General features: G+C 43.4%; 1 protein-coding gene across 2 annotated transcripts in view; it reads left to right on the forward strand.

The window, feature by feature from the left end:
• Positions 1-27504, forward strand: part of SLC22A16 (solute carrier family 22 member 16) — a 466664-nt gene that overhangs the window by 166496 nt on the left and 272664 nt on the right. For both annotated transcript variants that reach the window (XM_078649168.1, XM_078649169.1), the window contains exon 2: positions 4351-4830. In XM_078649168.1, coding sequence (XP_078505294.1) covers positions 4351-4830 — 480 coding nt within the window. The remainder of the gene's footprint in view (positions 1-4350; positions 4831-27504) is intronic.

The following is a 27504-nucleotide window of genomic DNA, read 5'->3' on the forward strand; positions in this document are numbered from 1 at the left end:
CTCCCTTCCCTGAGGGAAGCTGAAATTATAAAATCCACCACCCAGCAATTATTTGATACTTAAGAACATTTCTGGTATAACTCATGTGATTGGTGGGAGTGGTTCCTCCCCATGTGCTTGCACGTCCTCAACAACCTCTCACCAAATCATAATAAATAACTGTGGAAAAGAAGCAAGTCTCTGCATCCCCACTTCACTGAGTTCAGATTGGCTGCCTGATTCATTTACCGAGTCCTTTATAACGTCTAATAAACCATCCTCCTTAATCAGTATTTTCCCTACAGGTCTTTTGCCTTCAGGACTCAGCCACCCAGTCATTCAGGATGCCACACAAGCTGACATTGTCTTTTACCATAGTTATGCTTTTTCCTAAATAAATAAATACATAAATAAATCTTTCTCCTATCCTTCCACCCAGTCTCATGCAACTTGGTATCACTTAATAACCTAAATGTATCACCTTCAACAGATTTATTTTTGTTGGGAAAAGCAATATGTACTTGATTCCTTTTTAGGTCGAAGCCTACAAGACAGTGCAGTTGTCAGGCTGCAAAGATTCATTGGGGATATGCTGAAAGATTCCCTAGGAATGCATTTTGCCCATTGCTTACCATTGGCTTTGCGTTTTGTAACTCAAATTTGCTTGCTTTCTATTTGCTTGCTTTGTTTGTTTTAGGCTGTCTAGTGTGTCTTTGTCCCTCTAGCGGAGCTTTGCATGTTTACCACCTCTCTAACTGGTTCCTTGTATTCTTCCATGAGTGCTCACTTTCTAGGAACTCATTTTTTCTTTTTCGTGAGGCACTCCAAGAGAGTGCATGTGTTTTCATTTGTTTCCATTGTATGCTATTTCAGGAAGCAGTAAATGTTCTGTATGTCTTTAAAAAGGTTTCCTGCCTCCTATCTTTCTGCTTGATTGATTCAATTTATCTTTGCCACTACCAGTTCAAAAATCGTGCATGCCTTTGAGGAACAATGTTCTGTTTATTAGCTTGTTTGGCCAGTGCTCTTTACCAAGAGCATAACTTAAACACTCCTGTACCACATTTTCATGCTCATGCCATAGGCACTGGAAGTAAGGGTGTAGGAGGAGCTGATGCATCCCCAAAATAAACATGCTGGAGTTCAGAAGGGAATGAGCAATAAAAAGGTATTTAAATTGTGTTTTTATCTTGTCACATTTGTTGTGCATTCAAAGACAGAGGTCATATGTTAGGCGCTGCCTTCCACTGGAGGTTTGTGATTACTTTTCTTTCACAGACCGCAAAGTGAGACAATTTATGTGACAATCTTGCTGGGTACTGGGGTGTGAAAGGAACGGCTATAGGTGTTATTTTGTTCTATCACACAACACATTTAAATGCCAGTAAATTAACTGCATACATTTTGCAGAACATATCAGAATTAGGAAAGTACGAATGGGGTACATTTTCTTTGTAATACGGAAGTGTGGTGGAAACAAAATATATGCTGATTTCCACACACTGTTGTTTGTGCGCTGTATAATTTTATTAGTACCAAAGTAAAGGTTCCCGCTACTTCACTACTTCAAACACCTGATGGAGGAATTGTGGGAGGACGATACAATGGTCCACTCATGGAACTATAGGAAAGATGTACTGCCTTGTCTACATGTCTACGAACTATAACATGAATCCAGTTGGTGGAATTTCCATACGATCGTCTAATAGGCACGAATGATGAGGATAAAAGATATGGTCTCAACGGTAACCTCATTACACTATGTTGATGGTTGTGAAGACAATTATAAGCAACTGATGAAAGAGACAAGAAAATCACGTTAATTGTAAAGATCAGTGTGTTCTTCACTAACAAAAAAAATTGCATGGGTATTAAAGCCCTTCTGATCAGCAAGCAAGTGGCGTATGGGGTGTATACATCAGCACACTGCAAGTCCTACGTCCCCAGGCTATTCCACAAAACTACACAATTCCTGTGCTTTCTCCCACACATGAAATGTCCTGGGCCCCGGGTGATGGTAATAATTGGTTGTGCAAAATGACGGAAATTATTATGGGCTATTCGTAATAACTGCTTAAATGAGGTTATTATAAATATCTGATTGTCTGAGCACCATTTAGTGAATATGAGAATAATGCAGGGTGAGATCATTCTAGTCCCTATTATCTTTCATGTTAGCAGTATTGTACAAAAAGTCATCACATTCATTCTGTACACTTGATAATTAGCCGAGACAACGCAAATAATGTGGAACTGAGATGACAACGTAATTCTATGTTTGTCTGTGTATGTCAATTTTTGCATCCAGAATAAACTCGATTCCTCTCAACACAAGGGATACCAGATCTAGTTTTAATTTTTCACATCCATAACCCTTGATTAGGGCGGGCCTTAGCGCGCCCACACCGCCGAGGTTGACACTTACCTTACGGTCCTGACGAATGCCAGTTGAATTACAATGCATAGGCTGAAACATGTTGACCACACTTTAATGACTCTGCTGAACAATTTATTCAGCTTAGATGTCCTACACTCTGTTTTTATTCATGTCTGATTGGCTCCTAATAACATTTCTTTTTTGACACAATCAAGGCATTTTTAACATTCACTTTCAACATTCACTGATCACAAACTACCAGCTCCGCAGTAATTCTGGCGTTGAAGCACACCAGGGTGGCATTCGGCCTCTCCTGGTGGGGCCCGATGATGAAGCATGTCACCAACTAGGTTGGTGAGTAAGGGCTTTATTAAGAACCTAGTTGGGTTCTACTGATGTGCTCTACTTTCATGAATAAGGAATACTCTTTTGTTGTTATGATGAACTTAGATGACACCTGGATGAAAATGTGAAATTTAGTTTGTACAGATGTTGGTTCTGTATTAGTCATCTAGGTGCCCTGGGGCACTGGTGCAGTGGAAGAAATAATGAGGGAAGATTTGTGAAATTGTAATCAATTGGGCTAGATAGAATCGTGCACAGTTGTCTGTGTCACACAAAGATCCAGTTTTTAAAACATATGCTCTCATGAGGAAATATTACGAATTAATAAAAATGTATAAAAAAAACAATTCTTTCAGAACAGCGGTCTACTTTTGTGGCAGGTGAGTGAAGCCCAGTCTCAGTGCCCTAGAGTGCACCTTTTAAGGGATAAAATGCCCCTGAAATATGTCTGAAGCCTTTCCTCTCCCTCACTAAGAGATTCTTTTAATATTGGACTCTTCCAAATATGGGTGGTGAGCTCCTCAGGGCCAACTGGAGACCCACGACCCTTCATTCCAATCAGACCAGTCTCTTCACATCATCATTTTTAAGTTGAAGGAAGTTTTTCTGGCACTGAAATCTTTGCAGGATGCAGTAAAAGAGAGTGTTAATCTCCTTTGGCAATACGACAAGGGTGCAGGCGTGAGGTGAAAATATCTGGACGTGCACCACCCACTTGGCCCGTGTACGGAATACTGAAGTGAAAAGACTGAGCAACATTACATATGCCCCTGAAAGATGGGAGCGATTGGAAACCATTCTCATGATGTTGTTTCAGTCCTGCTATAAACTGAGGTTAGACTCTATCTAGGGAAGCAGTGAAATATGATCTCTTTGTCTGCTTGGGGATCTGGGAACTGTACACTGGGAGTCGTATTTGTGGTTCTTATTAGGAGTATGTTTCACTGTGACTTAAATATTCCTGCACGAATTTCAAGGAAGTCAGGAGTGCCCGATGATTCTTGTGACCAAATAGATCAAGTTTCCTGGAATGCCTGAAAAAAGGAAGTGAGTTCCTTGGTGTACTACATATGCAAGAGGATCTGATTTGTTAGTGAAGAGGGCAAAGCGTTCCTTTCTTGTCCTCTTTTGCTAAGCTTAGCCAACTGGTTGACATTAATCTTGTTCCATCTCAGCATTTACTAATGCAGGATCTGGACAACAATAGGCAGGCCACGCACAGCAGTAACAAATGGAATTTAAAAATGCTGCCCGTTTTCAATTTGTACCCATTACAGGCTAGGATTATCCATAGTACTTACAATTTCCCTGCTTATTTTTTTTTTATTCAACTGTTGCCTCCAATGTGAAGTAACTACGATTATTTAAATTATTTCTATGTGGAATTTGTCGATGTGTTCACATTTTGATTCGTAGGATCTCAAGAGGCCATTGGAAACAAAATCATATAACAGAAATAAGAAAAAAAGGGCAGGGATAATTTAGGTCTAGCATCAGTTGTGGCATAGGTATTTGAGGCTCTAGAAGCCTGGGTCATTATACCCTGCTATCTCCTCTCTTTGAGTTGAATTGCATAGTAAAGAGTATACATGTATTTCTTATGAATATTAAATGTTTTTTTCTAACATTAATTTCTATTCCCATTACAGATTCCAGGCGCTGATATATTTTACATCTGTCTTACAAGCAGTTGCTTGCGGCATCCACTACCTGGCTTCTGTGTTCATTGCCGTTACTCCGAAACATGTATGTAACATCAAGGGAAATATAAGCCTTATTCTGCCCTCCAATTCCTCCAATATATCCACAATAGACAATGTTTGGGGCCAGTTGAACTCAGTCAAAGAATATGTTGTGGTCCAGCTGACAAATGGAGAGACTTGGGAACTCAATCAGTGCAGTAGGTCTATGCGGCATGAGCCTTTTGATCTTACTTATGACTATGTTGGCAATAAGTCTACGTTCCCTTGTTCTGATGGGTTCATCTACGATCAGACGAAGGTGAAAAGCAGCGTTGTTACAGACTGGGACTTAGTATGTCAAAGAGAATGGCTTGCAAAATTAATCCAGCCCACCTTTATGCTTGGAGTCCTGATTGGAGCTGTGATTTTTGGAGACATTGCAGACAGGTAATTAAATATGAGTGTTTTTATTAGCAGAAAATGCCTTTCTTTAGTGACCTGGCATGATAGCTGTTACGCAAAACATAACTTTCAAATGACCTTCATACTGCTCCTGTCCTATAGAACTCCAAATAACCATACTTTAAAAAAGATCACTATTTAATTTTAACAATTTCATAGTTGTACTTAGAAGCTGTGCTATCGTCAGACCAGCCACATTTTTTTCGTGCGTATTTCTCGATAAACTGGATACAACTTCGTAAACTAATTTCAAAAACTTTTTTTTTTTATCTTTTAACATACTACTTGTATCTTTTCTTCCTGTTTATTCCAGGTTAACGATATACAAATATCCTTAGCGAATTTATTCAACATTCAACAAGCATTATTTGTAATTTCACTATAGGGCATTCTCAGGCAGCGACACATTTCCAGTGAGCTCTGAAAACTAAGTAAAAATGAAAATCTGTACTTGAATATACTCGCTTGTTGCAGGCTAAACAACATCATCTCCTCCACTGTTATTTGCTGAGTTCATGGTACGTGTGCAAACACGCTTTGTTTTCTGCTGATACTGCCTTATGATTTGATTAGCATGGGCACTGTCACCATTGTTCAACTTGCTAATATCTCACATACCTAAGGGGTACTTGTCTCATTCAATGAAAATCAGTTTGCCGTTAAAACAAAAAGAGAGCCAATCCTACAACTATGGAGGAGACATTAAGTAGTTGGGCCGGTAGTGTCTCCAAAGATGACTGCTACTTGGTAGTATGTAAAAGGCTACTTTAATGAAACAGGTGCACAGAATGGCAATACCCAAACCTGGCTCTATGCCATACATTCTAATCATACACATAAGCCTCACTATACATATGATTAACTATCCCCAACTCCTCCCCCTCCCCTAATCAACTCTGCACAAACGGTACCAACCAAGCTGCAATCTCACACTCGTCACGAAGAAATCCCCACATCAATCTGTCGTGCATACCCCACTGTTGTCCTCTCATTCTAACCACAAACTCCCATTCTCTCCCCCCAAAAAAATTCTGCTGGATCTCAACATGACCAATATTTCTTTTAGAAACCTTTAAACTTGTGTAGCAAACCTCCATGCATCTGCTAGAAAGCGACAAAACTGAACTCTACTTGCTACTCTCTGTGCACCAAAATTAGGGTGGGAGGGTGGGAAAAGCTGCAACTGTCCCTGTGCCAACCGGGGTGTACCCAAATAAAATGACGCCTATTAATGACCAACAAGACCTAAAAAACCAACAAAGCCCCACCCCCACAGCCCTAGTGCCAATCCCTACTCCACTCGGACCCTACCACCTGCCTGGGAATTCCGGGAGGGTAGGGCCTTTTGCCCACTCTCCCAAAACCATTATTGAGCATGATGGTGTCCTCAAGAACGACTGCTACATGATAGTGTGTAAAAGGCCGATTTAAGTAAATGAATGCACAGAATGTCAGTACACAAATCTGGCTCAACGCCATATATTCTAATCATAAACATGGGCCTGGCTATACATTTGATTAACTCCTACCTCCTCCCCTAATCAACCCTGCACAAACCATACCAACCAAACTCCAACCCCACACTCATCACTCAGAAATTCCCACATCCATCCATCGTGCATACCCCACTGTTGTCCTCGTATTCCATTCACAAACTCCCCTTTCCCTCCCCTCCAACATCCAACCTGGTCTCAACATGACCAATATTTCTCAAATAAACCTTTAGACTCATATAGAAAATCACCACAAGAAAAAGCTTGAGTTTTTCTGTCTCCCCACCTAGGACCATCTACATACCCACTGCCAGCAGGTTCCTTACTTGCATCAGGTACAATTCCATCCCATAAATGAATAAATGGACTCAGTTGTCTCGAAAAAATTCGACTGCCTCATACTTAATATCACTGTGCTCCAGGAAAGCAAAACCCTCTGATCTGCAAAACGATCAAATGTCCCTATTCTCCACTCTCTGCCAATGGCCCTCGGGTTGTTTCCCCCCTCCATATTCTCTTTAGCATGAATGCAGTGAATATCACCATCGTGCCTGATCAGGCTTCCTTTATCTCCAGCAAGTCTTGCTTGACCACATTGACTAGCGCCAGTCCCATCAGCTTCACTAAGGACCAGATTCATCAAACAAAAATCCGCTCGCAAAGGGCCAGATTCTGAGAATCTGGCCCTTTGCGAGCTGTATTTTTGCATTTGGGATGCATCATCCCAAATGCAAAAATCGCAATTGTAGAAATCGCTAAATTGCGATTATTTGCATTCCTTAAATGCAATGCATGACCCAATCCTAGATTGCGAATTCGCAATCTGGGGCCGCTATTTACCGCGAAGTCAAACTACGTGGTAAATAGCAAAAACTTAGAAAAATGCACTTTAGTGCATTTTTTTAAGTTGTATGTTACACACACACATGTCCTTGGGACATGTTTGTGCGCAACACCAGTGAACATTACCATTTCAGGGGTACTCGGTGCCCTGATCGGACGGGGGAAAACATGGCGACCGCCGGCTAGGGCGGGTCGCGTCTCTCTAACGGAGCTCCTCATAACCCGGCAATGTGCTGCTGGACCGGCTGAGACTTACTCGGGCCAGCTGGATGTGTTCGCTGCCTTTTCGTGGTCTTCGTGGTGTGCCTTTGTTTCCGGCGTGCACGGGGGGTGAGGATTGTGGACTGCGTACAGCGGAGTTTCGGTGTTTCGGTGTCCGGCGTTCGGTGCGCTGTGCGCAGTGCACAGTGGTGCCGGCGGCGCTGGGCGGCGCTGACCGGCTCTTTTCGCTCTGGTGCCCGTTTGGGGTGGGTTCCTGGTCGGTGGCTCCCGCTTTGGTTTCGGCAAGGAGGGAGTTGGAGCAGTTGGAAGCAGCGAAGGTAGAAGGAGGGGAAGCCTACCAGGTGGATGTGCGGTGTCAGGGTCCTACCTTCCGCCTCTTTTTCCCGGTGGGTTGAGGCAGCCGTGGAGCTGCGACGGAGCCGCAGAGCGGCGGCTCGTGGGACATTTGGTGCCGGTATCCCGCAATTATCGAGGAACCGTCCTGCAGCACCAAAGGTAACGCAATTGGGCGTCGAACCCCCACCTCGCGCTGATAAGGTAAAACAGCGGGTATGTCGCCTTAAAGCAAAGATTGAGGGTAAGGCAGCAGCAGCAGCAGCAGTAGTGGAGGAAGGATCTGCAACAGACCAAGAAGTGTTCCCAAGTAAGGTGAACGGGCAGGAGTGGGGGGGGGGGGTTAAAGACACCAATAGCCCAGCAAGTGGTGAGATAAGGGTAGTAGCCACTGATGATATCCATAGAGATGTCACTAATGAGCAGCGGGCCAGCTCCAGTAAAGTAAACCCCAGCGCACTGAAGGAGGGGGGAATTGAAGCGAGACTACCCTAGGGCCCTCGATTTTTGTCTTTACGGGGAGACACACTGCCACCACTACCACCGCCACCACTGCCACCACTGCCACAACTGCTACTTCCCGGTCCCCCAGTTTAAAGGACTTAGAATCGGGTACTAAACCAAAACTGAGGAACATTAAAAGCTCTAAAAATAGCAAAAGTAGCGCTGCGAGACTCACCCCCTCGCTTAGGTAATTTTTCAAGGTTCTGCCACAGGTTCTTGAAGTTACTTATAGTGCAGGAGGGGATAGACCTCAAGAAAAAAAAAAGATGAGTGCTATTGGCAGCTCCCAGGAAGTCGCCTCCGCTAATCCGCCAATCATGGACCTTAATGTTCCAGTCGATAATATCCCGGAGAGAGCATCAATCTTACATGTTGAGGGAAATGATAATGAAATTATCCCCCCGGGGGTGGAACACGGGAACCGCAAGAAAAGACATCAATGGATGATCTTTTATACGAGATCAAAAATGGATTCGGTGAATCTAAGCGTAACCAGCAAGAGATAAAAGCTGCGTTTGAAGCCCTTGATAAGAGAGTAGATGTGCTTACTGAAAGGACGGATACTCTTGAAAGCACAGTCAGTGAATTAAAAGCCAAATTAGAATCCGCTCAAGAAAAGATAAATTATTTAAGACGTGATGGAAATGCAACAAAAGAAAGAGTGGAATCCTTGGAGAACTATTCACGGCGGAATAACATCAGACTTCTGAAGGTTCCGGAAGGAAAAGAAGGGGGAAAAGAAGGGGGTGAAATGAAAAAATGTATTGCCTGCCTGCTTAAAGAGTCCTTGAACTTGAAGGAGTCTGTCGAAGACCTGGAAAGGGATATCCAACGAGCCCACAGGGACCCATTCCGTCTAAAGCAGGGGAGATCTAAACCGAGAAAGATCTTAGTCAACTTTTTAACCTACTCTATCAAGGAGAAGATCTTGAATTTAGCGCTTAAATTCACGGCCATAAAAGCCTCAGATTTCTCCTATGTTATTAGGTCTGACTTGTCAAAAACAACCCTTGACAGACAATGGGAATTAGGTCAGAAAATGGAGAAGTTCAGGGCACTGGGCGCCACCGTCCAGATGAGGTTCCCAGCCTTCCTCAGGGTTATGTACAATAACAAAATGCACAACATCCATTCCCCTTCGGAGGCAGACGATCTCCTGGCCTCTATTAGGGACCACCAACAGGGAGCCGTCTAGTCGTTGGTACCCTATAGAGTAGTAGATCTGTAGACAAGGGGGTATAAGGAGGTATAGAGTTAAAAGATGAAGATACTCTAGCTCTCCAAACCACTCTACATTACTCTACTTTGCCCTCCTTCTACCGGACAATCTCGTTTACTAACTTTACCTGCTAGTTTAGCACGGCTGAAATCCACTTAAGGAGATGAAAAAATAAATAAATAAATAAATAATAAAAATAAAATAAAAATAAATAAATAAACAAATGTATATAGGGAAAAAGGAAGACTTCACGGAAGGTGTTTCAAATAAAAGGAGAAAAAAAGGAAGGGGAAAAAAAAAAAAAAAAAAAAGGGGGAGAAAGAGAAAAAAGAAAAGGGGAAGGGAAGGAAGGAAAAGAAAAGAAAAGGAAAGGGAATAGAAAGAAGGAAAAAAAAAAAAGGAGAAAGAAAAGAAAAAAAATATATATAAGAAAAAAAAGAGATAAAAAATAAATGGAGAAATTGGAGGAAACCCCTAAGATTCCTGCTTGCCTTGAAGGCTAAAACTCTCTGTAATTGTTTCTTCTCATGATGTTTTCCCCTTAGGGGCATCGATTAAGGGTATCGACCATGATAATGCCGGTTTATATTTCAAACAAACATACGTAACTAGGCTGGGTGAGGGGGAACTCCTCAGAGAGACAACTCTGGCATCAACGGCCAGATTAAGTAAGGGGGGGGTTTCCAGGGAGGGGCTACAACTGCAAAATATCCTCATTTGACAGACACTGTTCCACACTTATACACCTTACTTGGCACACATCAGGTTTGTTTAACCTGCCTCGGGAGCTGCTTTTTGTACTTAGCCTCAAGGAGTCGGAGTAAAATAATTATAGGATGGGAATAACATTTTTGTCCTGGAATGTCAATGGCCTGCGTGTTAAGAGTAGGAGGTATAGAATATTACAATATTTGAGGGACTCTCCTGCGCAGGTCATTGTCATTCAGGAAACACATCTTCTCCAACAAGAAGTGAAAGACATGTTGAGGAAAATAAGATGGGTAGACTGTTTTATTTGTACCAACCACAATGCGAATATCCGGGGCATCCTTATTATCTTCAAAAAGCAAGTTAGAGCTCAGATTCTTAATCATGAAGAAGACTTTAGCGGTAGGTGGCTATATGTCAACGTAAGTCTGGAGGGCAGACCATATAATCTGGTAGGTTACTATGGACCCAATCAGGACGACCCTTCATATCTGAAAAAAGTCCAGAGTAAGCTCTTAACAACTCAAGGTCCAATAATTTGGATGGGAGATTTTAATTTAGTACTCAATCCAAAATTGGATAAATCCCCCAACTCAAGGGCATTAACATATAAGAAATCGAGGCAGGCATTGGGGGTTGTCATGTCAACGCTCGGATTGGCGGATCCATGGAGAGAGAGAGCAGGTGATGCACTTGGTGTATCATACCATAATCATAAATATAATCACAAATCGAGAATCGATTATGCTCTTTTTAGTTATTCATTAAGAGACCCCCTAAAGGATTTAATATATTTGCCCTCGCACTTATCAGATCATTCTGCCATTTTTTTTCTCCATTCAATGGGCTCAGCAACCCTCTCATACCTCATGGTCATTCGACCGCACAATTCTTTTAGAGGATGAAGAAACTGATCTTCTCATTCAAGAAACAAAAATGTTTATGGACACCAACATAAATTCAACCCAGCTAAGTATAGTATGGGAGGCATATAAGGCATATTTGCGAGGCCATATAACCAACAGGGCCCCGTAATGAGGGAAAATCTACAAAGATCGCCAACATCGAAAAGGAAATTGCACTTCTTGATCAACGTACCGGCTCCAGATGTGGGACTAATAAAGAGCAGGAGCAACGTAAGGAATGAAAAGAGAAGCTAGACAGCATTCTCCAAGAGAGGGTTGCACGGAGATGGGAAGTAAGTAGGCTCTCCAACTTTGAGTATGGTGAATCCGCGGGTAGGGTCCTAGCGTGGAAAATTAAATCCGACCAGGCCAAAAAACACATAAAGTTCATCAGTGTAGATGGGGAGACGCACGAAAGATCCTCTATTAGAGACATCGGAGAAGCATTTCTGGAGTATTTTCAGCAAATTTATAAGGAGGAGATCCCGGATGACCCGACATCAAAGCTTAGATGGTTGGAAAAGACCACTCTTCCCACTCTTACTTCAGAACATAGGGACCGTCTTGATAGGCCTATCTCAGAGGAAGAAGTGAGTGAAACTATTAAAAAGGTGAAGCGGGGTAAGGCAGCGGGCCCTGACGGTCTTCCCGGCGAATTATTTCGAGTATTGGCACCTGAAATTGTCTCTGTGCTTACAAGACTCTTCAACGACATCTTAGTCAATGGTGCGACACCACCGAAATCATGGGGGGAGGCAATTATTGTCTTGATCCCGAAACCCGGGAAAGACCCAGCTAAATGTGGTTCTTATAGGCCAATCTCGCTCTTAAATAGCGATTATAAGCTCTTTGCAGCCGTGTTGGCGAATAGGCTGGGACGTGAGGTCGGTTCAATAATCCACACTGACCAGAAGGGCTTTATAAAAGGTAGACAGCTTTCTGACCTCACTTATGACCTAATAGGGGCTTTGGACATAGCCTCAAAATTCTCACTCCCTTTGGCCATTATGACCCTCGACGCTACAAAAGCTTTCGATCGAGTAAATTGGGCATACTTAGCTGAGGCCATGAAAAAATTTGCATTTGGACCTAACTTTCAGAGATCAATAGGCCTTCTATATGCTAATCCCAGTGCAAGCATTATGGTCAATGGTTCATGTACCCAGCCCTTTCAGATTACTAGGGGAACAAGACAGGGGTGTCCCCTGTCCCCTTTACTTTTCAACATATATATCGAGCCACTTGCACAATCCTTTAGGGATGACCCAAAAATTTCCTCATTTGAATTCGGTGGATGGGAAAGGAAGGTAGGGCTTTACGCTGACGATATTGTAATTTTCACTAGCGATCCAGTAAACGCTTTTCCTATTGTGGTTGAAAAGGCTAAGGAATTCGGAAACTTATCGGGCTATGATATCAATGCCGAGAAGACCGAGCTAATGACATGGAACATTGTTAATCCGGGCGTTGGGGTGGCATCCTCAATCCGCTACCTTGGACTTAAAATTACGCAAGACATTGACACCTTAGCAAAAGTTAACTTAGACCTGGTCTCCAGAGAATGTAGGGCCCTACTGAGATTTTGGGCGGGCCTTCAACTATCAATTTTTGGGAAAGTCAATATTGTAAAAATGTCCATTCTTCCGAAACTGACTTTTATTTTCAAACTATTCCCTTTGCTTTTGACTCCAAGCAACTTCTTAAATGCCAGCAAGAAATAAACTCTTTCATTTGGGGCAATAAAGCTACGAGATTGGCCTGGAAAAAATTAAGAAGGAGGAGGGAAAAAGGTGGATTGGCCCTCCCAGATTTGCAGTATTATTCTTGGGCATTCCAGCTTTCCCACTCAAGAATGCTCCTGAAAACACCAGATCTCTCTTCAAATGGGAGATTATTCAAGGCAATGCTGGTAGGGGCAAACCTCCCGCTAGATGGGTTCCTATTTAAGTTTGGAGACCGAAAATTCTTCAAAAAGGTGAGGTTGAAGACTTTGTTAACACAATTGAATTCATGGGTACAAATTAAACGTAGGGTGGGGCTGGCATACTATTCTAACTATGCTCAGATATGGGACTCTCCCGGGCTTCCACCGTGCCTGCAAGATTCTCTTGCAACTCCCCTAATTACAGCAGGGTTCCTAAGATGGGGCGAACTGATATCTGGAGGCACTTTGATAGAGTGGGAGGAACTCAGGGAGAAAGTAGGGCCGACCCTGTCAAGATTTAAATATGTACAAATTAGGAGCTGGGCTAGAGAATTAATCAGGAAAGATCCTAACACCGGGAGACTTAGCCCCCTAGAACAACATTTAGTTGAAAAACAGACAGGAGGCAAGGAGGTGGCCCTTTGGTATTGGTCCATAGTGGAAGAGATAGATGGGGATTTCAATCTCCCAATGGAGCTATGGGGTAGAGAAATAGTGGCATTAGATGAGGATCTGTGGATAAAATCTTTTTCCCTTTTGTATAAATTAGTTAAACCTGCCTGGCTTACACGAAATCATTTGTTTACCTTACACCGGGCATACCTTTCCCCTTTACGTTTATCTAAATACCAAGAGGGGAAATGCTGTAATAAATGCCAACTGTTAGCAGCCTCTGATATACACATGTTCTGGGAATGTCCCCATATATCCGCTTTCTGGAAAGAGATTAAACCCACTTTAGACTTAATTATTAACATTAACATTCCTTTAACTTTACCACTTGTCATTTTCGGGTATGACCAGACTATTACAGGGGTAGCGCGGTCCTTTTTATTTTATGCTATCTTATTGGCAAGACGGCAGATATGTATGCACTGGGTGGATACCACCCCCCCCCCCACTCACTCTGCGTGGCTAACCTCACTCTATGTAACATCCAAGGTAGACTTGACAAGATCTTGTAGAGCCCAGAACCTCACATTTTGGAAGCTTTTGACGGATTGGAAGTGAAGCCTCCTCCGCCTTCTTGGTTTTTTTTTTTTTCCCCATAGATCCGATGATTAAGCCCACTTACTCCATGGCTCAGTTTTGTGGTCTGCCCCGATTCCGATATATACATACTGGCCTGTCAGGCAAGAAGTTGCTTGGAGAAACGTTAACAAGGTGCATGGAATTTCCAACCAACTCGTAATAACTTCTGCCTAGCTGCGTTGTGGCTCAATTTCTAGGGCCTGCTCCCTAAGGCAGTGAGGTGGTTGGGTTGTTCGCTTTTCATCTAAAGAACGTGTGTCGCGCAGATGAGGATTAAAAAAATTTAAAAAAACAAAAAAATGAATGCAGTGAATATCACCGTCGTGCCTGATCAGGCTTCCTTTATCTCCAGCAAGTCTTGCTTGACCACATTGACTAGCGCCAGTCCCATCAGCTTCACTAAGGACCAGATTCATCAAACAAAAATCCGCTCGCAAAGGGCCAGATTCTGAGAATCTGTCCCTTTGCGAGCTGTATTTTTGCATTTGGGATGCATCATCCCAAATGCAAAAATCGCAATTGTAGAAATCGCTAAATTGCGATTATTTGCATTTAAGGAATCGCAATTTGCGATTCCTTAAATGCAATGCATGACCCATTCCTAGATTGCGAATTCGCAATCTGGGGCCGCTATTTACCGCGAAGTCAAACTACGTGGTAAATAGCAAAAACTTAGAAAAATGCACTTTAGTGCATTTTTCTAAGTTGTATGTTACACACACACATGTCCTTGGGACATGTTTGTGCGCAACACCAGTGAACATTACCATTTCAGGGGTGCAACAGGGTGTCCTTTGGACACCCTGCCACCCTTGAAATTGCGGCACATTTGCGATTAGCTAATTGCTAATCGCAAATAAGGAATGACTCCTCATTCATTCCTATGGGCCTTTAGGCCCATAGGAATGAATGGGGAGCCATTCCTTATTTGCGATTAGCAATTAGCTAATCGCAAATTAGGAATCAGTAGGAATCGCAAATAATATAGCGATTCCTACATGCATCCCGTTTTGCGAGTCTTTAATAGAGTATCCTTAAAATTCGCTATTAAGGACTCGCAAAACATGACTTTGATGAATCTGGGGGTAAGTCATTTTCAATATTTAACAAAAATGTACCCACAGAACCAAACCTCAATGTGGCCTCTTTGTGGGCCCTGCCATTCAACCAAGGAGAAAACCAACTCAAATTAATAGTAATTTGCATAACCTATCATAGATGTAGATAGCGATGATAACAGTCTGAGCGCCAATGTCCCATATACTTAATCTCTGCCGCCGTCAAACCCTTCCCTCCGTCGCCATCCCAATTAGAAAGGAGTGCATCCCCTAACCCTGCGAATCATAACTCAACAAGCTCAACCTCTTTCTCAAAACCCCCAGCACCTGCGGGGCAGTAAGTGTGTCCCGTTTTCATGCTGAAACACTTCCCTACTTCATTCACCTTGCTGGCTCAAAGACACACACCAAGCACAGGGGCAAACTGCCAGATCAGAGTATGCTCTAAATGAAACACACATTCCACTCCCAGACTGGTCTGTCTTAGACTTTGGGATTCAAACCTGAACCACCCCGTCAAGTAATCTGACATATTGTCAGTGAATCCCCTCGTGAGCCACAGACCCCACAAACTCTGTGACCTGGATTGCCCCAAAACATAACCACACCATAATGACTGAAAAACTAGGCTTCTCCCATTTATCCAGACATACCCCCAAAAGCGAAGCAACCACCTATGTCAGGATCTTGAGTTTGATGGGACGCTGCAACCTCTCCCTAGTACCCTTCTCCCTGGACCACCCTTTCAAGATGTGCCTCCCCATCTCCTCCGCTGATGACTCATATCCCCATTGCAGCTTCTCAAAAAAGGCCACGCCTGCCAACTGACTGGCTGTTGTCACAGCCGACAAACCCTTTTCAGTCAAAGACATGATAAAGTTTACCAAATCAGCCCAACGTGCTTGACCGCCATCTCCGCTGCCATAACGAGGCACGGATCATCTGGATCACGTTCTTTCGTCTACTGACCACAAGTGAGCCGGCATTGTGGTCTTCATCTCGTCCGCCCCTGGGGCCAACCCACGGAAACGTGTCCACTGAAAGCGAGAGAGAGCATCAGCAATTTCATTGTGTACTCCTGGAATGTGGTGCACCCTGTATGTAACATTTGCCTGCAAACACTCCAACACCATCAACTGCCACACCTTGGGTTCCCTTGCTGAATGGCGGGTTACCATTTTCACCATGGACATGTTGTCAACATTGAAAAGGACTGTTTTGTTTGCAAAGTGTCATCCCCACAAACACACAGCCACAACCAAAGGGAACCATTCAAGGAAAGCAATGCTGCCCCCCTCCCTTCCAAGCCTCCGATCACTTGTCTGCACACCACCATCCCTGTCAAAACAAGCCCCTTTGGTGTTCATGACGGAATAGTTCTGTCATGAGCACCGGTGCTCCTGTGCTCATGACGGAACGATTCCGTCATGAGGACAGGGGCAAGAAATCCCTCTGCTGCAAACAGCAGAAGGATTTCCATTTTTTGGGGGGCCTCGGGAGGTGGGGAAGAGCTTCTCTAACCTCCCAAGGCCCTTCACATGTTTTCAGTCTGATGACGATCGCGCGCATGGCGCACTGTCGTCATTAGACTGAAAACAAAACTGAAACTTAGTTTCAGTTTGAGTGTTTCAGTGCTCGTGGGGCTATCTTAGCCCCCCGAGTACCGAAACACTTGAGAGAGGTATCGTTGGAAAGGGGAGGATCTCCCCTTTCCAATGGTACCCCACCCTAGTGGATCCCTGCTTGGGGATCGCCCCAGGAGGGAGATCCCCAAGTAGGGATCCACCCACTAGCCACCAGAGAGAGGGGAGCGGCCCCCCATTTAATTTCTCCAGACAGCCTTTCTGCCCCCCTGGGGGGCAGATGGGGGCAGGAGCCCACTAGACACCAGGGATTTGTTTATTGACGTTGGGGTGGGGGCTGCCCAAATAGTGCATGGCAATGACCCCCTCCAAAGAAATGTCAGTCTTTCTGTACCCCAGGGAGAGATGGGGGCTATAGCCCACAATCTGACTCCCGAGGGGCAGAAACCCTACTAGATATCAGGGATTTTTTTTATTGATGTTGGGGTGGGAGCTGTCCAAAATGGGCATGACAATGCCTCCACCCCCAGTGAAATTCCAGTCTTTCTGCCCCCCTTGGGGGCAGATGGGGCAGTATCCTCTAATCTGCCCACCGGGGGGGGGGGGGCAGAAAGCCCATTAGAAACCAGGGATTTATTTTATTGATGTAGGGGTGGGCGCTGCCCAAGATGGGCAGGCCAATGCCCCCACCCCCCCAAAAAAAGCAAGTCTTTCTGCTCCCGCCAGGGGCAGATATGGGCAATAACCCCTTATCTGCCCCCCGGGGCGGGGCTGAAAGCTCACTAGGTACCAGGGATTTTTTTTTATAATGTGGGGTGGGAGCTGCCCAGAATGGGCATGATAATGCCCCGACACCAAAAACAAGTACCACAGTCTTTCTGCCCCTCCCCAGAGGTATATTGGGGCAATAGCCCCTTATCTGCCCCCCTGGGGGGGGGGCAGAAAGACCAATAGGCCTCAGGATTTTCTTTTTCAAAATTTAGGGGTGAGGTCAGCCCAGAATGGGCATGCTAATGCCCACATCTCCACAAAAAATGCCACAGTCTTTCTACCCCCCATCGGGGGCAGTGGCCCCTGATCTGCCCCCAGTGGGGCAGAAAGCCCACTAGGCGCCAGCAATTACCCTGGCTTTTTTATGCGTGGGGGCTGCCCAGAATAGACATACTAATGTCCCCACTGCCAAAAAAATAGCCACTGTCTTTCTGCCCCCGTGGGGGCACATCGGGGCAACCCTCCCCCCGATTTCCCCCCAGGGCGGCAAAAAGCCCACTAGGCACAGACTTGTTTTTAGCAATGTGCCTATCTGTGGATTTTGGGCCCTAGCACAGCAGGCACATATGGAAACCTAGCACACTTGTACATTTTTTAAAACTAGACACCAAGGGGAATCCAGGATGGGGTGACTAGTGTGCCTCTCACCAGGTTCTGCTACCCAGGATCCCTTGCAAACTTAGTTTAAAAAAACACTTTTTCCTCACATTTCTGTGTTGGAAACTTTTGGGATCTGCGTGGATCCACACAATTACACTCACCCCGCATTCCCCAAAGTATTCAGAGAAAAATGGTACCTCACTTGTGTGGGTAGGCCTTGTGCCTGCGACAGGAAACGGCCCAAAACGCAATGAGAAACACACCACATTTTCTCAGTGAAAACTGACCCTTTTTTTGCACAGTGCCTAGCTGTAGATTTTTAACCCTAGCTCTTCCGGCACCTAGGGAAACCTAGCAAACCTATACATTTTTGCAAACCAGACACCCAGGGGAATACAGGATGGGGTGATGTGTCTGGCTCTCACCAGGTTCTGTTGCCCAGAATCCCTTGCAAATCTCAAAATGTGTAAAAAAAAACAAATTTTCCTCACATTTCTGTGGTGGAAAGTTCTGGAATCTGCGTGGATCCACATAATTCCACCCAACCCGCATTCCCCAAAGTCTTCCTAGAAGAATGGTACCTCACATGTGTGGGTAGGTCTAGTGCCCGTGACAGGAAACGGCCCAAAACGCAACGTGGACACGACACATTTTCACAGTGAACACTGACCCTTTTTTGCAAAGTGCCCAGCTGTAGATTTTGAACCCTAGCTCTGCCGGCACCTAGGGAAACCTAGCAAGAGTGTGGTCTGAATGTGATAAAAAATAAAAAACAAATTCACTAAAAAACTAAAGGTTAAAGTGATATTATAATTAGGTATGGTAATAAGATGTTTCCATATGTTAAAAAATGCCAAAAAATCACTGGAGAAAAAAACAAAGATTAATGTGACCGTTATTGGCAGGTCGTGTAATGTCATCTTAGCTTGCATTATGAAATGAAAACTAATGTTTAAAAACAAAATAAAATACTGAATTTCATGTAATTATAGTTTACTGAACTAAGTAGAACTTGTGTACCGCCATGTATTGCTTATGGCTTCACATATTACATCACTGATGACGTTACACATCATTATTGACATCACTTATGACACTTCAAATTACATAATTGATTACATCACTTATGGCATCATTCACGCATTCTGTCAGTGTCCTAAAGGGTTTGTAGACTTGAAATAATTCAGTACGCTATACTTGTAGGCACTTCTTTATTCACCATTATGGTATTAAACTCTTAACCACTTGGATGCTAAGGCACCTCATGAATGTTAATGTAATTTTCATTGAAATCAATGGCAACTCCATGACGAGCTGAGCTCGTCATGAGCGTCAAAGGAGTTAAAAGTTCACATGATCCGCAATTTAAAGTAAAGAGATTGACAGGTATGCATTTGGCACTAATAAGACACCGCCTGCCTGGCTCAATGGACAGCCCACCTTACTTTGGTACAATACAGTACACACACATTCCTGAGATGGGCCAATGGCATATGACATTAGAGCCATACGTACTACACCAGTGTGAGAGGAACCACCTCTAAGAGGGGTATCACTACAGTCGACACGATTCAACAATGTCCAATACCTCAAAATCTTCAGCGAAGTTCTTGAAATAAATTTCCACATCTTATAAACATCCTTGTTGCATGGACTTTATCTATAGCACTGTATTACCACTAATTAACCTGGTCATGTGCCCAGATAGTCACTGGTGGATAATCTATTGTGAATCGAGACAGGCCCTGCGTCCAACCCCCTGCAACCTTCCGCTACTCAGGGCCTTGGACTGTGCACAATGTGGAGTTGTCTGCAGGCCCTGGCCTCTAGCTGCTCTGGACCTTGGACTGTGCAGTGTGGGGTTGGCTGCATCCCAGGCCCTACGCCCAAACTTGCTGTGGTTGCCCGATTCCTTGCTGGCCAGGTATTTATTTTCATGTGCCGTGGGGAGTAGGCTGGAGGCTTCCAGCCATGTCCTGCATCCAACACCCACCACAGTGCCCACCCCGTGCAGACATCCATTCTCCCATGGGCACCTCACCCTCCTTCTCTGTTTCCTTTTTTAAAATAAATTCAGGTACTGACACCAAATTTCAGGTACCTGTCACACAAGCTTCACCCCCAAGGAAGCCTGCATGGTACTTTGATAGCATGTGGGTCAAGTTTAAACAGCGACTCCCGCAAGAGTACTGCTGTGTCTCACATGAGTTCTGCAGTACCTGAGGCACAATCATTTTTCCGACTTTGACCCTCTGACCCCCCCTCCCTCCCCTCCCCCCCCCCCCACCAAGTGTCAGGTTGCCAGTGTGTCCCTATCCTGTCAGCTTATACTGCTCTTCCTTTTCAGGACACAGGATCCAGTCCTGCAGTCTTCTAAACACAGCTCAATTGCAGCCAAATTGCAGTAAAGTTAGACATTTTTCCAAATTTGTTGTAGTTTCAATCAGCCGTTTTTCTGTATCGCAGAGTAATTTTTTCTATACAAATTAACATGGGAAATCAACTTTTTGAGGACCTCCCTTTTTGTTGGTCCCTGCTTGATGGACCAAACCAAAATTTTCCATGTAGGAGTCGAGCTGGATCATTTCTTTTGTTTTTTTGCAAAGTTTTGCAAAGTTTTGTGATTCTCGTCAAACGATGCCAGAAACAAAAAAAATTCTTCCTATGGAATCTCTGACTTAACTAAAACTTCACAACAGTGGCAGCGACCATTACTGTATTGATTTATTGAGGGGAAACATAGGGATGGGGAGACTCTAAGCCAGACCTAAAAATCCGAGTAGGATACATTATCAACCGAAATACACTGACAGGAATTGGTATGTCACCAAGATCTTGAACAGCAGCAGAGATGGGCCCTGACAGCCTTTAATTTGACATATTGAAATATTTACGGGATCAAATTCACAAACCTTTTCACACTGTCTGACATGAAGTTGCATTATGGCATCCTTGTCTGTATTCCAAAATCCTGGCAAATATTCAGCACCCTGCTCATTCTACAGACTTAGATTTTAATGAAGTAATTAACTCCTAAATAACCCCATTAAAATCTATGTGAACATTCTTACTGAACCATTGCATAGTAGTCTTCCTGGTACCATGCAGACATAAAAGCAAGAACTATCAAAGGTGGGATTATTGGTAAAAAAAATATTGTTGACTTTCCTGCTTGTTTGGACTTGTTTAGACTTGGCAGTATTCTGCCAATACCCAATCCTTCCTAAAATATCTTATCAGATGCAGAAAAGGCCTTTGACTGTGTACATTTTAACTACCCATGGAACATCATGTCTTTGTTGCAAAATCCATGTCTGTTACTGCAGTTCAAGCACTATATCAGGATTCAAACTTTCAGTTACTGTTAATGAGACTCAAGGTACGGAGCTCTGGAAAACATTTCTCTTTTGTAGGTTTCTTGAGAACTAAATAAAATATGTTTACCTTCGACTCTGTAGCACACTGACCTTTAAATACTTCTTCCTTCCTGGTCATGTGTCTTCCCTTCCCTTCACTTCTCTCTAATCTCTTACTGATGCAAATACATGCTATGTGAACTTTCTCTCCCTTATTGCTTGCTAAGCACTCTATTTGTGTCTCTGAAGCACTCTTTAAAATAAATAAATGGTTAAATTAAAATTATTCCTCTGGCTTTGTCATTCACACATCTAAGCCTTTCCTGCGGCAATCTAAATGTTCTGGTGGTTGCTGGAAATCCACATCCTGGTCTCAATACAATAGCAAAAGGCTCTTGTTCTGCCACTGGGCACTCCTTCATGAAATAAAGTCACACATTGGCCTTTGTGGACAGACCCATGTCCTTCTTTGGGTACCTGGAATCAGGTTTCCAAACTGATATATTTATTACCTAGCTAACAGTTATAAGAACCTCTAGAAGCGTGACCAGTGGAATCCATCATCAGTGAAACGCCACACATCATCCAAAGAGCAATCTTATATCTTTTTCCATGGCTAGAAGACCTCTAATCAGATGAAATCTGAACCTCATGCATTTGTGTCTAATACTTAAGTTACAGGTCGTATGATTTTTCTAAAAGGTGTTCATTTTTGAGACGGAGTGGTCCCTCTACTCAATATTCCTTTGCTCAAGAGGTGTTGACCAGATTTCATCTTAATGAACAGATCTGACTCCAGCATCCTAGTGCCACCTTGTGTAAGGCGGTCTTTCACATATAAGAGGTATGCTGTATTTACACCTGGATGTGATGAAGAAACTTTTTACGTCTGACAACTCTAGTTTAACCGTGGGAGGTCGGGCAAGGAATTTGTATCAATACAACTATTGCCACTTCTTGCTAAACCATAGTCTTGTCACATATTTCATTTACAAACTCTATGAACAGTGAAAGCCATTACCTAAAAAAATATTTTATATCTAGAGATCATTTTATTCCTTCAACACCCAAATGACATAGCTGATAAGGTCGGGGTTCCACTACCAAACTTAACTAGAAACCACAGGCCGATGAATCTTTATTGCCTGCTGGGAAGTGTAAAGGGGACAACTCATTTCAGTCAATTTCACAGTCGACAATGATTATTGCTCAAATGATTACAGGCTATGAACTCCAGTTTAAGGGTTTATTAAAAAGCCAAAAACAACCGAATATACAAGCACCTCAAGACGAGGTTATAAAAATACATGGGAACTAATACAAATCCATGTCTACGAATAAGTCTAATCCGATGAATCATGAAGAGGATAAAAAGTTTTAAGAACAGAATACAAGCAAGAAGTGCTCCAATATTCAGGTCAGACTTCATCTGTGGCTGAAAATTAAAATCATTAAACTATCCCTAATCTATCTCCAAGGTGACAGCCCTACATAGCATTTCCCAGGCAAAGTCGGTTAAAGGTGTCAGCTTGTGAAGACTTCCTAAGAAGTACATTCACAGAGTAGATCAGGTAGCCAAAGCTACAGAGCTCATTCTAAGATGCTCTTTTCCAGATCGATCTCCAAAACACCTTCTCCTAACTCATCCTGTCTCCTCCTGCCTCTCCGACACTGTCTGCCTCTCCTCCTGACTCCTTCTGCCCTCCAACCCTCGGGGCACTGTCCTTAATACAAAATGCAGAGATGTACAAGACGCCCACAGATTACCTCATACTAACGGACACCTCTCCTGGGTAGTTTTCCACCGTCTTCTCCAAGTGTAGTCCGATGACCTTGGTTCCCAGGCCTCCTCAGCGAGAAAAAACACCGGCTCCCAATTATCGACCTTCTGTTTACTTTGTATCACTTCTCCTCCATGTCTAACTCCTAAAACAAAAGGCATTAGTTCTGACTAACAAAGGCAGCTTCTCCACCTGCAAGTGAAACGTGAGAACAGAACATCCTTGCATACACATGAAATCCGCTGACTACTTCTAAATACGAGAGTTTACCAGGGAAATTTACATTTTCAGGCGTACACAATTCAGCAAACATAAGATTAAACAAATAGGCCTTTCATATACATAAGGTGAAAATTTCATTTAGACCTTTAAACATCAACTTATACACTCATTTTAATAATGCTTTGCATTGCAAACATCTACAATTATTACATGTTAAGCATTACTCATTATTTCTTTGTGCAATCTTCATCATGGTGCACGTTTAAATCAAAATGCATTACATTACACATAACCTTTAATTAGGCAAATGCAGTATACTAAAGGTTACAATTTCAAATATAAATGCCATTTCATTTCTCTTCTCCATGGCACGGAATACTTTTCTATTCCTTCACTTGCACATGTTTGTTATTACAATACAATTCTAGTAATCAAAATTAATACAACACAAGCATATATGTGGATGCAGACTATCCATGATTATGATGCACCCCTACAATTTTAGAGCACCATCGCGCTCCATCAGTTCCCCCCTCTGATGACAAGTGTCATCACAACAAATCACACTCACTGGAGAAAGAACCGACCTAAACAGAACTTGTAGCCACTCTTCCCTGTCTGAACCTCTCCAGGCTTTTAATATTCCCATAATGACTGTCCTGCAGTCTTTCCATTCTTCTCTCTTGCTCTCTAAGTGATCTCTAAAACTCTGTTTGCTTTATGCCACTTGTAAACTCTAACTAATCCCGACAATATAATCACACAAATTACCACCAAGGTGTAACCAAGAATTCCCTTTCCAAGGGAAGCGAACCAACTTGCTACTTTACCAAATCCTTTACCCACATCGTCCCAAACTCCCTCTTAGGCTAAATCATGTACCTCATCATGAATCTCAGTGATGTTACTTATATACCTCTTCAGATCTTTACTATTGTCAGGAATATAAGTGCAGCACTGTTGGACTTTCAAAATTTTACAGACTCCTCCCTCTTTTGCCAGTAAAATAGCCAAAGCCAGAGGGTTCTGTATTACCATAGCTCTTTTGACACCATCTCTCCATCTACCAGCAACAACGATTGAGCTGTGTTTGCTGACAGCTTGTCCACAATGGTCGATAACTTCCTAATCTTAATATCGTTGAGGACTACTCGCACATTTGATATCAATGCCCCAAAAATATCCCCTACAACCTTTCCTGCACTTGCACCTCGCTTTCTTCTAGGATGTAATCCACCTTCCAAATGGTCCAAATACTCCACATGATAAATCTTGGGAAACACTACTGCTATATAGCACGTAGTATACCAATTCAATGGCAATCATACATACGCATTTTTCCCACACACAAAATACACATTTGGCACTACTTGTACTGTATCTTGTAGAAACTTATTTGCTGCAGCCTCAATGGTGAAAGTATGATCGCATACACTCTCTCCCACGAAGACTTTATCATAACACTCTCTCCCACGAAGACTTTATCATAATATGTTTGAACTTGTCTCACACACAGCTATCTGCTCTGCTCGAAATCTACCGCAATTGGACCACTACTACCTTTTGCTGATTGCGCTAACTCCTCCTTGGTCCTTTCAACTTTCCCTTCCTTATCATAACGATTTCCTGTTAATTGTCTATGCCTATCTTCTACCTGATCTATAAACGTCTACTCTACATCTGTTAATGAACAGGTTAGATTATGACGATGTCCATAAGCTGTATCTGTATGAAATACTTTCCTACTCTATCTTCCTACTTATTCAAATGCTTGTAAGCTGGAACCTCTGAAAGCACTACATCATAGTTAGAAAAATAATATTCATAATGACCTTTATCATAAAACATACTAAGCAATAAACTACAGGTAATACCATACGTCAAAGGAAGATGATGGTAACGAATACCTTCCTCCACAGACGCAGGCAACTGCATACACACATAACAATCTCTCACATCCATTGTTTTTACATACTCGTATAGCAGCTTTGCATATGCATTAAGCGTGTAAATGCCCCTAGATAAATGTACATGCAACATATGACTACTCTGATCTAGCATAGCCTTTTCAGCTCCTACGATACCCTCTTTTGTGCTAGAAGTAGTAGGTGTGGACGTCCCTTGTACTCCCTCCTTCCCAACTTCTGCTTCATGTGAAATGGTTACAGATACAATAATAACTACTGCTATAACAACTATTACTCCTACAATGAGTGTACCTATTACACACTTAGACCTACGGTTCGATTTTCCAGACTCTATCTTTAGCTTGTCGGTTTAGGTCAGCAAGAGGATACACAAGTCTCCTTTTCTCCCCCTCAGATTGCTGCTCAAACAGTTCAAACATAGTTCATTGAAGTACTGGAAACTCTTTAACAGTTCAGTTCCTCTACTTTTATTTACACAGTCCAAAAGATTTCCTTAGCCCTCTTTCTGCTTCTACAGAGAACCCTAAATTAGTTCTTCTTCCACTCAGACCTAGGTTATCTTCCTTGAAACAATTATTTACAGTTCACAGTTCATTCACAGTCCCTTATAAGCTCAGAACCAGTTTTAATTAGCACAGGCTGCAAAATCTCAATACATACAGCTGCGATCTCCTGAGCTGGTGGCTGATACCCAGAAGTCGGAATGGACAATTCTTGAAGAATCAGAATCCGTACTCTGCCCAATACTGGAGGTCTCGGAACAGTTATTATCAGCACTCCCTCTATTTCTAGTCCAGACACTATCAATCCCACATCGATTTTCAGCTTAGGCGTTCTGCTGACCACTTGTGACTACCTCAGTCTCCCGGTTCCCACTACTCCTGGCATCAGTGACCATATAAGACCACTCTGGGGCAGTGTATTTTTGGTAAGGCACTTCTACTCTCCTCAACCTTCTTGGGCTTGCTCTACTTCACTCAGTTCTGATTCAGATGCCTCTGACACCGGCGCAAGATCTCTCTCAGAGAGCAAGTCCCAGATTTAGCCTGCTCTGTCTCCCAGGTCACGAGTCCTCTACAGTGTCAGCTTTTCTCCTCCGGCCCTGACCACCTTGCACACCAGTAATTCCAGCTGAGTCGGACTCTATACCATTCGCAACGTTACCTTCTCCCTCAGAGTCAATACCTGGGTCTTGTGGAGCGTAACCCTCCTCAGCTTGTTCTGGTGGACCAGCATCGTCAGCAACCCCCGCAGCTTGGCTTGTCCTCTCGAGTAGCCTTGCTGCCACAGCTGGATTTTCTTCTACGAGAGGAGCTGTTCTTCTAGGGGTTCTGAAACTCTGTGAGTATGGGAGGCATGTATTCAATTCGGCAAACCTCCACACTTCACCGCTGTATTCGCCACCAAAATCAACTGATAAGGACCTCTCCAACGGGCATCAAGGCAACTTTTCCGCACTTGCTTGCGAACTAGCACCCAATCACCTGGACACAGGTCATGACAGAGGTCCCTCGAGGTCGGGCAATTGCAACTTCTCCCTGGAGAGACACAGAACGGACCACATCAGCCAGTCCTTTGGTATCTGCATAGCCCTCCCCATCAGGATCTCGTGTGGGGAAAGGCCGGTTCTTCTATCAGGGGTACTACAAAACACTCATCAACACCAGTGGCAGTGCATCTGGCCATTTCAAAGACGTAGACGAACACACTTTTGCCATCCTCATCTTTAAAGACCCATTAATCTGTTCCACGATACCAGAAGCCTCTGGTTGATAGCTACAATGCAGTCTTTGATCAACATTTATGGCGGCCCAAAGTAACTTCATTATTTCACTGTGGAAGTGTGTTCCTCTATCTGACTCCAATTAAGTTGGAAAACAGAACCGCTGAATCAGCTCCCTAAGTAACAGCTTTGCTAATGTGAGGCTATCACATCTTGTCGTAGGGTACGCTTCCACCCACCGTGAGAAAACACACACCACAACCAGAACATACCTCAAACTATTGCACCTAGGCATCTCAATATAATCGAGCTGTATTCTGACCTTCCAATATGACTCAATGCAACCACAGTTTTCTTTCCAGCATTAATTTGTCGACACGTAACACACCTGTGACACACTGCTTAAGCAAAAGCACGGAACCGTGAATTGTACCATATCTGTCTGAGCACTCGC

Source organism: Lissotriton helveticus, chromosome 6 (assembly GCF_964261635.1).
Source record: "Lissotriton helveticus chromosome 6, aLisHel1.1, whole genome shotgun sequence".
NCBI lineage: Eukaryota > Metazoa > Chordata > Amphibia > Caudata > Salamandridae > Lissotriton > Lissotriton helveticus.